The sequence below is a fragment of the Cololabis saira genome, chromosome 9 (genome assembly GCF_033807715.1).
Source record: "Cololabis saira isolate AMF1-May2022 chromosome 9, fColSai1.1, whole genome shotgun sequence".
Classification (NCBI taxonomy): Eukaryota; Metazoa; Chordata; class Actinopteri; order Beloniformes; family Belonidae; genus Cololabis; species Cololabis saira.
Window position 1 is genome coordinate 41,745,930 of NC_084595.1, and position 14,057 is coordinate 41,759,986.

Here is a 14,057-nt window from a genome sequence, read left to right on the forward strand (position 1 = left end):
ATCAAGGCAGGGCAAGTTTATTTCTGTAGCACAAATCAACAACAAGGTGATTCAAAGTGCTTTACAAATAAATTAAAATAAAAAGCATGATTTAAAATGTTAACAAAAGAGAAAGAAATAAGAACAATAGACAAAAATCAGTATTTAAAATGATGGGTGTCAAATTAGCGCGTTAATTGCGATTAATTAATTACAGGCATATTTAGCGCGTTATGCGTTTTAATCGTTAGTCTATTTTTTAATTTGTCTGTTAATCTTTTCTTTTTCTTTTTGCGAGTTGCCTTTATTTTGAAATCTGTGTTTGTGCGGTGGGCTTCTGGATGAGTTGTGGGTGGAAAACAATGGTCAGTCACACCTTGAAGTGGACACTGATTGGCTGTCACTGTGTGTGGGCGTGGTTAGCTACACTGTAGGCTCCCATTGTAGCTGGAACATTGTAAAACGCCCCGACGGCAGCATTGATAGAGGTCGAGGGATATGTGTTCTGTGTGGAAAGGACTTTGCTTACCACCGAAGCAGCTCAAGTTTAGCCACGTAAACGCAAAGCACCCGGTCGCGAGCGCAGCTGCAGCTAACGTTAGCAGCAACGATGTTGCCAAAAAAAACCCACCAGTTTTACTGATCTAAGATTATTCTGAGAACAGATGAAGAGGGTTTTATGTAAATACATTTCAGTCTGGGTTCTGGCTTGAGCCTGGCAGCAAGAAAATATTTCCTTAAAACGGATTCCTGTCGATCAATAATTCAAAGAAAGTAATGAGGAGGAAATGAGGTGCAGGTGGTCGTCTGGTGACCTTCTGCTGGGGTCCCGGGCCACAGTTTTGTCCCTGCTGAACACACACAAAGTACATGTCCTGCTGACGCTCTAATTGTCCCTTTGGGAGACTAAAGTTGGGTCTGAATTATTGATAAATGCACAAGGTAATAAGGCTAAAATTGAATCTTAATAACGCTGTGGGTGCTGAGGGCGAGTTTGCGTCCCTCAGCACCTCAGCACCCGGGTTGGCGGAAGGGCCTTTCTATGTGGAATTTGCATGTTCTCCCCATGTTCCCTTGGGTAGCTAATGTGAGCTACTCTCACATAAACATGCAGCAGTCCTGGGCTAAACACTGCTTGCTCTTATTGTCTCCCATTCAATTCAGTTCAAAAATACTTTATTTATTCCTGAAGGGGTAATAAATGAACTTAACTAACTAATGTTGGAGGATGGATGCATAAGGAAACATTGAAACATCTTTATTTCCTGGTGTTCCTGGAGCACACAAGGAAGTTCACTTCTTATTTCTGCATCTGTGTGGAAATGACAGAGAAGTTTAGTTGTGTTTTGTAACTTCACATTAGTGTGGGTTAGTTATCTAAGCAACTGGTTAGTGTGTGGTTAGTAATCGGAGCTGCACATTAATGTGGCTAAATTTACTCAGTTCCAGGTTAGAGTGGGTTAGTTAAAGGTGCTGGTTATTAGGGGGGGGCAGGATGCAGGCCAGGATGTCAGCCAGGTGGAAGCAAGTAGTGGGATGATCAGACGGTGAGACTGCAGGTCAGCACGCAGCTCCTGAAGCTCCGGCCTGCAAACATAAAAAAAAAGAGAGAAAAAGAGGGGGGGGGGGGGGGGGCAGGGCAGCACAACAAACTACAAGAACGATGGACAACAATGAACTATGAGATACTTATAATTAATAAAAAAAATGGAAGAGGAGAAGATAAGAAGGGTGAGGGGCACCGCCCAGTGGATCATGTTGGTGCCCCCCTGCCGCATAGGCCTATAGCAGCATATCTACCACAAAGCTATATTTGAGACTGTAATAGTCTTGTTCTATAGCTGTTGCTATGACTACTAGGAACTACGAGTAAACCTGCACTCTGAGAACGGAGAGCTCTGTTAGGAACATACGGACAGGTCTTGCAAATATTGCGGAGCTAAGCCGTTTGGAGCTTTATAGGCTACGCAAGTAATAAAATTTTGAATTGGATTCTGAATTTTACGGGTAGCCAATGGAGCGAGGCTAACACTGGAGAAATGTGGACTCTCTTGCTGATTCCTGTCAGAACTCGTGCTGTTGCATTTTGGATAAGCTGGAGCCTATTACTTGGACAATGGAAATTACTTGGACTAATAACACATTAAAGTAATCTAGTCTAGAAGATACAAACGCATGAACTAGTTTTTCTGCATCACTCTGCGAAGAGGATTTTCCTAATCTTTTGCAATATTACGGAGATGAAAAAATTCTATTTTACAAACCTGATTAATAGTATGGTTTAAACCAGGGGTTCTTAACCTTTCTGACCTTGGGGCCCAATTTTTTCAGTACAGAGTGGCCCGGGGCCCATTAAATATAAACACTGTATAACAGGGGTATTCAACTAAAACTTTAAGAGGTCCATTTAGAGAAAATGTACTCAAGCGAAGGTCCAGAACATCATAATATATATATATATATATATATATATATATATATATATATATATATATATATATATATATATATATATATATATATGTATATGTGTGTGTGTGTGTGTGTGTGTGTGTGTGTGTGTGTATATATATTCAAGTAGCCTCATAGTTGTATCAACATCTGCATCTGACTGTTATATTTAAAAAAGTACATATTTGCCAATTAACATGTTTAACTTGAATTAAACATATTTTTTTCTCTTAAATATAAAGTAGATTTTATTTTATTTTTCAAATGCTATCTTATTTTATTTCTCTACCAGCAGTTTGAATTTCCCCTTTTCTTTGTTAATTGTCTCAACACGTTTTCATAATAAATTAATATAAACACATCTTAACAATTTAACAGTTTTGCAGTTTTTCTTTCTTCCCCTCTTATAATCTTATGCCCCCACTTTCTGTTGTTCAGTGAGAGAACTGAGCTCTAACTTCTCCTGTCAGGACTTTAAATCTGGGCTGGATTGTGTCAGGTTCTCATATTTATGTGGAGGTGCTCATTGATGAGCCTGGAACGATATTTCGTTTTAATTATGTTCACTGTGGAGAAAGCTGCTTCACAGCTGTATCTGGACCCAAACATGGGCAGGATGTTTTAAGATGGTCAGTTGATTTTTCTGTGACTTCAGTTCAGACTTGAGTGGATATGTTTGATGAAAAACTTTGTGTTTTGTTTCAGTAGCGTTTCACTTTCGCACTTTGAACGCCACGGTCTCTGAACGTATGAGACACTGGTTTTTTCCCAGTGGGAAGACTGAACAGGATGAATTTGTCCATTCCGGGTTGCATATTTAAAAATACAGCGAGGACAAAACTTAGTTTGATTTTACTTTAAGTTATTTACATTAATAAGTTGTCAGGACTCAGTGTGTCGGGTTCATCCGAGCCTGATCAGCTGCGACGGGCACAGCCCGCACCGCAGCTCTCTGGTCGCGCTGCAGCAGTTACTTTCCGATGCTTTTTCGAAAGCCCGAACAGTCCAGTCCAGCAGACACGACAGCCCACGCATCTACATCTACAATCCTTCAGCAGTAACGACCGAGCCGCCCGAGCGGCAGCCTCAGCCGACCTCCCCGGCCGCGGGGACGCACCGGGATAAATGATCACGCCGCGCTCGCTTGCTCTGGGCGCAGACCCAATTAATCGATCCCTAATCCTGGCGGATCTAAACCTACTCTGTGCAAAATGAAGGATTTTCTTTGTAAAGACACACCATTTCTCTTACTATTACACGTACAGCTAGCTGAGTGTCTTCTTCTCCTCATTTGGTTGGGAGTTGCTATGCAGTCCCGCGGCCCTCGCGGCCCACACGTACAAAACTGAATTTTTTTTGGCGGCCCACTAGATGGCGCTCGCGGCCCAAGTGTGGGCCGCGGCCCTATGGTTAAGAATCACTGGTTTAAACGACAAATCTTGATCGAAAACAACACCAAGGTTTCTCACAGTTGCACTGGAAGCCATCGCAACACCATCTAATCCCTTCCTAAAATGCTCTGGACCAAGAATGATAACCTCTGTTTTATCTGAATTTAGAAGCAAAATATTTCCAAACATCCAGTCCTTGATGTCCCTAAGACATGCCTGAAGTTTAACTAACAGTTCTGTTTCATCCGGCTTCATAGACAAATAGAGCTGCGTATCATCAGCATAGCAATGAAAGTGTATGCTGGGATTCTGGATTATACTTCCCAATGGCTGCATGTATAAACTGAACAAGATTGGCCCTAGCACTGAACCCTGCGGAACACCATAACAGACCCTCGACTGTTCTGAAGAAACCTCATGTACATTAACAAACTGGAATCTGTCAGATAGATACGATTTAAATCAACGTAGACCTGTCCCTTTAATCCCAACAGCATGCTCTAACTTGTGCAGTAAGATGCCAGTAAGATGCCAGTAAATTGGTCTGTTGCCAACTGAAAGGCACTGCAGCGGGTGGTGAAAACAGCTCAACGCCTCACTGGGACTCCCCTCCCTACAATAGAGGGTATCCACAGGAAGCAATATCTGTGCTGGACCTGAAGCATTCTTAATGACCCTTTGCATCATGCCCACAGTCTTTTCCAGCTCATCCCCTCCAGAAGGTGCTTCATGAGCCTTCAAATCAAAACCAGCATGTTTAGGAACAACAGCTCAGCATGTTTCCCAACAGCTGTCTAATTACTGAACTACCCTCCGTTAATCTACCCCACACTGCACTAGTTTAGAGAATTTTATATTATAATTTTATATTACTTTCTTTGAGGTCTGTGTTCTTCCCCCAATCCAGTTTATTGTCAATGTGAACCCCACATGCTGTCCAAGTCCTCACTAAGACCAAGAGACCCGAGTCCTCACTAAGACCAAGAGACCCAAGTCCTCACTAAGACCAAGAGAGTGGACCATATACGTAAGTCCAGGTCTTAGATCTCTACACTGGCTTCCTGTATGTCCCAGAATAGATGTGAAATTCTGCTGTTGGTTTATAAATCTCTGAATGGTTTTGGACCAAAATACATCTCTGATCTCCTTGTCCATTATGAACCAACCAAAACCCTCAGGTCGTCAGAGTCACGCCTACTTTCTGTACCCAGAGTTAGAACCAAACAAGGTGATGCAGCCAAGGCTGTGGTACAAACTCTGAGTTCATCAGGGCTACTGAAACTCTTGTTTTAAATCATGGTTGAAAACCTTTTTATTTACTGCTGCATTTCAGTAACCTCCCACAATGCAAATTGTGCTATAGAAATAAACTTGCCATGCATTGCCTTGGATGAAAAAGTACTAACACAGAGAACAAAAATACCAAATCATTCTCCACCAACATGTTTGGAGGGGGATGAAATTACAAATAGTTAAATGGTTTTATTGAAGAGTAAATATCCCTCAACCCTCCCTCATACACGGCCACTGTCCTGGTTCATCATATTAGTGGTTTGTTCGGGGTTCAGACTTTGCTCTACCCATTCCGGTTTGACTGCATGAAAATGTGTGAATGAATCCCTCCCCCCTGTGTTGTGTTTGTGTCTGCAGGAAAATCCGTATCTGTGCAGTGATGAGTGTGACGCAGCCAGCCCTGACTTGTCTCACCCCCCTCAGTTGATGGGGGACAGAGAAAGGGGGGGGCTCATCACCTACTGGCAGACAGTCACATGGTCCAGGTATCCTGAGCCCTTGTTGGCCAACATCACGCTGTCCTGGAACAAGAGTCTGGAGGTGGTCGATGACATCATCATCACCTTCGAGTATGGCCGACCGACCATGCTGGTTCTGGAGAAGTCCATGGACAAAGGTGATGAGACCAAGTTTATTTTATATAAAACATACAAGTCATATGAACTTCATCTTCCAAGTCCAATTCACATGAAATACACATTCACTAGACACTAGACACTAGAGAACCATGGAATTTCCATGTTTCTATCTAGAAAACTGGTCATTATACTTGAAGGTCTGGATTTCCACATGTGATCACAATGAGTTGTTCAACAGTGTTTATGTTGTAGGTACAACATGGCAGCCATACCAGTACTACTCTGATGACTGTCTCGAGGCCTTTGGCATGTCACCTAAACAAGTTTCTGATTTGGCTCCAAGTAACTTGACCCGAGTCATCTGCACTGAGCAGTACTCTCGTTGGGTTGGGGCCAAGGTGAGTGTCTGGACCTCATGCTTGTCTCAATGGGAAACGGGTACTAGACTAGGAACATAAGAAGCTTATTTCAGTCACTGCTCTCTATCTGAAACTCCTTTGGACCAATAGGAGGAGAAGAATGTGGTGTTTGAGGTGCGAGCTCGATTTGGTGTGTTTGCTGGTCCAAAGCTAATCAACATGGATGCTCTGTACACCCGGATGGAGACGATGAAAGGTCTTAGAGACTTCTTCACCTTCACCAACCTCCGACTGCGACTGATGCGCCCGGCACTGGGAGGAACCTATGTCCAAAGAGACAACCTGCTGAAGTACTTCTACGCTATTTCAAACATTGACATACCTGCAAGGTAAGACACCAGTAACTTGTTACACCTGTTAACATCTGAGCAACATCTGTTCCATCAAGAAACACAATTTGTTCATCTCACAACATCCATGTGAAGTATATAGTCACTATACATGACTATAAACAAACACACAAACTTACTCAGAACGTCCTGTATCATTATTGAAACCAACCAGCACATATACTGTATGTGCTTCACATCTGAACATCTATGCCAAAACCCAGAAACTCATCACAACTGCAAACACAAGACCACGACTTAAGAAACACTGTCAACCCACAGCCAACTGGAAACCTCCAATGATCCAACCAAGAAAGATGATTAGGGATCAATGACAACAGAGCTCTAGGTGTACATGGTAACAGGTTTGATTGACAGCACCGCAATCTTCAGTTGTCTCTGGAGTTGTTCATAATTGAGTATGAAGCAGCAGGGATGAGAATCCGAATAATCAAATCTGAGAACAAATTCTGGGTTAGAGAATGGTGCAGCAGCTCCTCCTTCCTGGGTCAGGAGTAGGATGCTGGCTTAAGTGTAATAGTTTAACCATCTTGGGGTTTTGAACATGACTGAGGGGAGGAATGGTGGATCAGTGTGGTGTCTGCAGTACTGTGGACTGTTCCAGTGAAGAGAGAGTTGAGCTGAAAGGCAAGACACTGTGCACTGGAAAATCTATAGTATGTTCCTATTCTCACCTATGGTTACTAGTTGTGGTAACCTTAGTTTACCAGCAGCTATGGTAGTCACAGGTTACAACTGTGGCAGCAATTGTCCTTAGAGGAAGGCTGAGAGGTTCAGTCATCTGGGAGAGACTCAGAGTAGAGTAGTGTAGCAAGGCTAGTGCTACGGGGGTCACCCGACAGGACAGAAGGACACAGGGTTTAGAGCAGGAACTCCTTTATTTTTCCACCCAGACACACGTGCACCAGCAGAACCTTCCCAGCAGACCTCTTGCTGGTGTGCAGCCGCTCTTTATGAAGCCAGACAGGGTGGAAAGGCTGATTGGGCACACCTGTGCCCAATCAGCTGAGTGGCTGCTCCTCCACCCTGCCACAAGTAGCTTCTCTTCCACATACAGAGAAGACATTTAACGTAGTTCATCTGGTTTCACACCTAGCTGAACCCAGGTGAACTCTCAGTAGATAACATGGATGAAAACTCATATCCAACAGTTGGATCTGGAGTACAGAGGTGGTCCTTCACATGTCACACGATCTGTTGTTAACAAGAATCTCCTGACCCACTTCTGCTGGTCTGTCTAAAACTTGAGCCTGCTTGGATCATCTGAAATTATCCATCCATCCATCCATCCATCCATCCATCCATCCATCCATCCATCCATCCATCCATCCATCCATCCATCCATCCATCCATCCATCCATCCATCCATCCATCCATCCTCCGCCGCTTATCCATTCCCGGGTCGCGGGGGCAGCAGCCTCAGCAGAGATGCCCAGACTTCCTTCACCCCAGAAACGGTCCGGTACATCGACTGCATAACTGCGGACGCTGCACCGATCCGTCTGTCAATCTCACGCTCCATCGTTCCCTCACCCGAGATACTTGAACTCCTCCACCTGAGGCAGGACTTCTCCACCCACCTGGAGAAGGCACGCCACCCTCTCCCGGTGGAGAACCATGGCCTCGGTCTTGGAGGTGCTGATTCTCATCCCTGCCGCGTTGCACTCGGCCGCAAACCGCCCCAGCACATGCTGAAGGTCCCAGTCCGATGAAGCCGACAGGATAACGTCATCCGCAAAAAGCAGAGACGAAATCCTGGGGTTCCCAAATCGGATCCCCTCCGGCCCCTGGCTGCGCCTAGAAATCCTGTCCATAAAAATTATGAACAGGACCGGTGATAAAGGGCAGCCCTGCCGGAGTCCAACATGCACCGGGAACAAGTCTGACTTACTGCCGGCAATGCGAAGCAAACTCCTGCTCCGATCATACAGAGACCGGACAGCCCTTAATAGAGGGCCCCGGACTCCATACTCACCGAGCACCCCCCACAGAATGGCACGAGGGACACGGTCAAATGCCTTCTCCAGATCCACAAAGCACATGTAGACTGGTTGGGCAAATTCCCATGAACCCTCGAGCACCCTGCGGAGGGTGTAGAGCTGGTCCAGTGTTCTGCGACCGGGACGAAAACCGCATTGTTCCTCCTGGATCCGAGGTTCAACTATCGGCCGTATTCTCCGTATTCTCCTCTCCAGTACCCTGGCTCAGACCTTCCGGCCCCCCTTTTTAAACAGAGGGACCACCACCCCGGTTTGCCACTCCAGCGGTACTGTCCCCTTCCTCCATGCGATGTCGCAGAGGCGTGTCAACCAAGACAGCCCTACGACATCCAGAGACTTGAGGTACTCAGGGCGAATCTCATCCATCCCCGATGCCCTGCCACTGAGGAGCTTATGAACCACCTCAGTGACCTCGGCTTGGGTGATGGATGAGCACGGCCCAGAGTCCCCACCCTCTGCTTCCTCAGTGGAAGGCATGTCAGTCGGGTTGAGGAGATCCTCGAAGTATTCCTTCCACCGTCCGACGATGTCCCCAGTCGAGGTCAACAGCTCCCCACCCACACCATAAACGGTGCCGGCAGAGTACTGCTTCCCCCTTCTGAGGCGCCGAACGGTCGTCCAGAATTTCCCCGAGGCCGACCTAAAGTCTTCCTCCATGGCCTCCCCGAACTCCTCCCAGACCCGGGTTTTTGCCTCCAGGACCGCCCGAGCCGCGGCTCGCTTGGCCTGCCGGTACCCATCTACTGCGTCAGGAGTCCCACAGGCCAACATAGCCCGGTAGGACTCCTTCTTCAGTCTGACGGCATCCTGTACTTCCGGTGTCCACCACCGGGTTCTAGGATTGCCGCCACGACAGGCACCGGAGACCTTGCGACCACAACTTCGAGCCGCCGCGTCGACAATGGAGGCAGAGAACATGGTCCACTCTGACTCAATGTCCCCCGCTTCCCCCGGAATCTGAGAGAAACTTTCCCGGAGGTGGGAGTTGAAGATGTCCCTGACAGAGGGCTCGGCCAGACGTTTCCAACAGACCCTCACAATCCGTTTGGGTCTGCCCGGTCTGTCCAACCTCCTTCTCCGCCAGCGCATCCAACTCACCACCAGGTGGTGATCAGTTGACAGCTCAGCCCCTCTCTTCACCCGAGTGTACAAGACATGCGGCCGAAGGTCAGATGAAATGACAACAAAGTCGATCATTGACCTCCGGCCTAGGCTGTCCTGGTGCCACGTGCACTGATGGACACCCTTATGCCTGAACATGGTGTTCGTTATGAGCTGAGGGGCTATAAACAAGCCCACACCAGCCTGCCGCCTCTCACCCTGGGCAACTCCAGAGTAGTGGAGGGTCCAGCCCCTTTCAAGGAGCTGGGTTCCAGAGCCCAAGCTATGTGTGGAGGTGAGCCCGACTATCTCTAGCCGGTATCTCTCAACCTCACGCACAAGCTCCGGCTCCTTCCCCCCCAGCGAGGTGACATTCCATGTCCCCACTGCCAGGGTTTTGGTCCAGGGATTGGGTCGTCGAGGCACCCCGCCACGACTGCTACCCAGTCCACATGGCACCGGCCTGCCATGGTCCTTCCTGCGGGTGGTGGGCCTACGGGAAGGTGGGCCCACGTCGCCGTTTCGGGCTGAGCCCGGCCGGGTCCCACGGGCAAAGACCCGGCCACCAGGAGCTCGCCAGCGGGCCCCAACTCCAGGCCTGGCTCCAGGGCGGGGCCCCGGTGACGCCAATCCGGCCGACGTTACGGTCCTTGCTTTCCTTCTTCTCATGGTAGGCTTTGTGAACCGCTCTTAGTCTGGCCCGTCACCTAGGACCTGTTTGCCATGGGAGACCCTACCAGGGGCGTAAGTGCCCCCGACAACATAGCTCCTAGGATCACTCGGGCACACAAACCCCTCCACCACAGTAAGGTGGCGGTTCAAGGAGGGGCATCTGAAATTAATGTAGAGATAATCCTGGGGCCACATCCAGAGGAACATGACACACTTGCTGGCTCATGTCAGTGCACCTCCAGAGAGATCACACTCCCAATGATGAAGGGAAAGAAAGATCAAAATGTTGTCTGTTTTTCTCTATTGTTTTGTGCTGAATATTCTTGACCTCGTTGACTCAACTTCGCCCGGTTTCTTTTCCATTACAATCCAGTACCTGGAGCAGAAATAGGTGGGGTTGGAGCAAAATTACTGTGACGTACTTGATTGTCCAACACAAACGAAGAACTAAGGAGATGGTATATGTGCTCTTGGTCTGTGGCGTGTGTTCAATATCAAGTTAAAAATGGGATTCAGAGAAGACTTCAAGCGGCTTTTTAATTTCTTTTAGTTTTTCTCAGAGCTGCTGAAAAGTCCGGTAACTGTGAGCAGCTATTGACTGACAAAGCTCCTGGTAGATCTCGTCGTTCTTTATCGCCCCATCTAGATCCCTTTTGAATTCTGAAGCTACAAGATTTAGGAATGTCTGCACCTCAGAGTTGGACCACGGAGCAGATTTCTGCGCTGCCATTGCTGGTCGAATAAAATGAACAAGAAGCTAGTCACTCTTCAACTGATGCCCACATCCTGACTCAGACGTCTGACTCCCAAACCCCTGACCTATCGCTGGCCTGTAGTGTGATGACGTCAGATACAGCCCGACTCAGCCACTTAGAACCTAGGCAGAGTAGTTACAGAAAAAGTATGTACTAAGCACGGGTTAGTGGACAAACTCAAAACTGAGTCGAGGTGAGCAGAGTTGAGTAGGTACTAGTGGAGAAATGCCAGTACTGAGGTCTTTAGACCCTCCTTAGGACAGTTGTCCTAATGGATGATGAAATCACCAGAAATAATTAAAGGGTCAAGTGTGTATCTGATGCTTTTCTTCTGGTTTCACAGGTGTAAGTGTAACCTGCATGCATCTCAGTGTGTGTTACGTGATACAACACTGCAGTGTCTCTGTGACCACAACACAAGCGGACAGGACTGCCAGCGTTGCAACAGAGGGTTCACACAACGCAGCTGGAGACCGGGATCTTACCTACCCCTACCCAGAGGGAACATAAACACCTGTACGTACCTTTAAACCAGCTCACACATCCATATGTACTGTTAAAAATATCTCAGGCACTCCAATATACTTTTTAAACCTCTCAAATTGCTGTATGTACCTTCAAAATGTCACAGACCCCATACATACATCTAAAGTGTCTTTAAAACATTTCAGACACCCGTATGTAGCTTTACGGCGTCTCTGACACCCGTATGTAGCTTTACGGCGTCTGACACCCTTACGTAGCTTTACAACGTGTCAGACACCTGTATGTAGCTTTACGACGCCTGACACCCTTATGTACCTTTACTACGTGTCAGACATCCGTATGTACCTTTACGACGTGTCAGACACCCGTACGTAGCTTTACGCTGTGTCACACATCCGTACGTACCTTTACGACATCTGACACCTGTACGTAGCTTTACGGCGTCTGACACCCATATGTTGCTTTTCTTTTCTTTTTTTTCAAATGTCTTAGGCACCTTATATATCTCATCTGAAAGCAGTGGCTCAGGCCTTAGAGTGGGTCATCCAATGATTAAAGGATTGCCAGTTTCGAACCTAGTTTTTCCAGTCATCTGTCGTTGTGTCCTCGGGCAAGACACTCACCTCTAGTGAGGCGGCGCTGGTGTGTGGTGGTGGTCGGAGAGGCCATTGGTGTGGGTTGGCAGCCATATTTCCATCGGTCTGTCCCATGGCACCTGTGGCTACACATGTGGTTTACTACCACCAAGTATGAATAAGGACTACATGAATAATGGTACCATTGTGAGCCCTTTGAGTGTCCAAGAAAATCTAAATCTAAATCCAATCCATTACGTACTTTTGAAATGTTTCACACACCATATGAGCTGTTATGAAGTCTCAGACACCTACATGGGCCTGTACATTTAAAATGCCTCACACAGCTGTATGTAGTGCTGTCAAGTGATTAACATTTTTTTGTGATTAATAAATTAACCTCTGAAATTAATTAATTCATGGTTCCGTCGGGGTGTTTTAGAAATGTAAATTCCCCATTCACTGGTCCGGCAACTTTCACATGCTCCTTAATTTTCACCTCTTTTCTCCGCTACTCATCCCCCCATACCTGTCCAGCTACAATGGGAGCCTATCAGCATCTCTTAGACATGCCCAAACATAGGGACTGCCAATCAGTGTCCACTTCAAGGTGGGACTGACCATTGTTTTCCTCCCACAACTCAAGCACAAGCAGCCCACCGCACAAACACAAATTTCCTAATAAAGACAAACAGAAAAAGTAAAGTTGGAGATTAATAAATAGACTAAGCGATTTAAAAAAACATAACTTGCTAAATATGCCTGTAATTAATTAATAAATTGCAATGAACGCGCTAATTTGACACCCCTAGCTGTATGTACCTTTTTATAAAAAACATATTATGCAGTATACACAAAGTACGTACCTATAGAAATTCTTCCAACACTTTTTTTCTGTCTCAGGTGATGAAGTCGAACCTGCACCCAGTAAGTAACAGCCGTTAACCTGCCTTTTACTTTCACCTTTCTGCGTACCTGTGCTGTTTTTTGTGTGTGTCCAACTGTCAGTGTTGCCTCATGGATTCATTTTTTTAATCATATTTTTTTTAAGTTTTTCAGAGAAAGATGCACCTGACTTTCCTTTAGTGCTGCAGCCACCAGCTCTCACTGGTCCAGAAATTTTATTAAAAACCATTGAAAATGTTGGTTGTCACTGGTAACTTTGTCTTCACTGTGAGTTCCAGGTCCTGCAGCAGATTAGCTGGATTACCCAATTAATCTGTTTGCACTATGTTCAGATGAACTCTGACACCTCATTCTGGTAGTCAGGCTGAAAGCACATACACACCAGCAGATGGTGTGTGTTCTTAATCTGAATAATTCTGTTTGAGAAACACCCATACACCTGTTTAGCCAAACTCATCACAGCTACCTCAGCACAAAATGAATACTTTTTTTCCCCCTCAAAATCAGACTTGAGTACGAATTTTAGTGCCCACTCTTTTACTCCTTTTTTTAAATTAAAAATACAATAAAAGTTAAAGATTGCATTTGTCTAATGCTAAGACACATTGCAACCGATGCTTATTTTGCAACCACAAAAGAAAAAAAAATGGGTTAAAAGAAGGGGTACTTTTTTTTTCTAAGCGACTGTTGCTGTGTACATGCATATTTACACCCTGAATCTGAACATCAGCTGCTGGTTAATACTTTTGACTAATATCTACCCATATCTAAGAATCTTCCACAGAGAGTTCCACCAAGATGCAACAGTGATAGAGATTAAGAGCAACAATCAATAGAAGCGACAGATCAATGAGCTGTGACTGTTGTAGAGCAGCTGAGTCCTCACTCCTCCAGATAGATCCAGAGCCAGACTTCTTAAACTGGACTTCCAATGAGTCTGGATTTGTCAGGTTGTGTTTGAATTCGGCTGCAGTTAGAGAATCGTTATTGTCTAGAAATGTTCTCTGTAGAACACAGACTGGGGGTTTCAAGCTGGTTGATGGTCCAGCTGCTGGACACGAGAACTAATATTGACATTGGTTCCAGGTGGTCAGATACAGT

At 46.0% G+C, this 14,057-nt stretch overlaps 1 protein-coding gene across 4 annotated transcripts in view; it reads left to right on the forward strand.

Moving 5' to 3' along the window:
- Positions 1 to 14,057, forward strand: part of ntng2a (netrin g2a) — a 35,385-nt gene that overhangs the window by 8,119 nt on the left and 13,209 nt on the right. For 3 of the 4 annotated variants that reach the window (XM_061729601.1, XM_061729603.1, XM_061729604.1), the window contains exons 3-7: positions 5,472 to 5,730; positions 5,945 to 6,090; positions 6,202 to 6,440; positions 11,333 to 11,505; positions 12,954 to 12,977. In XM_061729601.1, the coding sequence (XP_061585585.1) occupies positions 5,472 to 5,730; positions 5,945 to 6,090; positions 6,202 to 6,440; positions 11,333 to 11,505; positions 12,954 to 12,977 (841 nt within the window). Of the gene's footprint in view, positions 1 to 4,743; positions 4,849 to 5,471; positions 5,731 to 5,944; positions 6,091 to 6,201; positions 6,441 to 11,332; positions 11,506 to 12,953; positions 12,978 to 14,057 lie in introns of those variants that run through there. The other variant, XM_061729602.1, reaches the window with a different exon arrangement.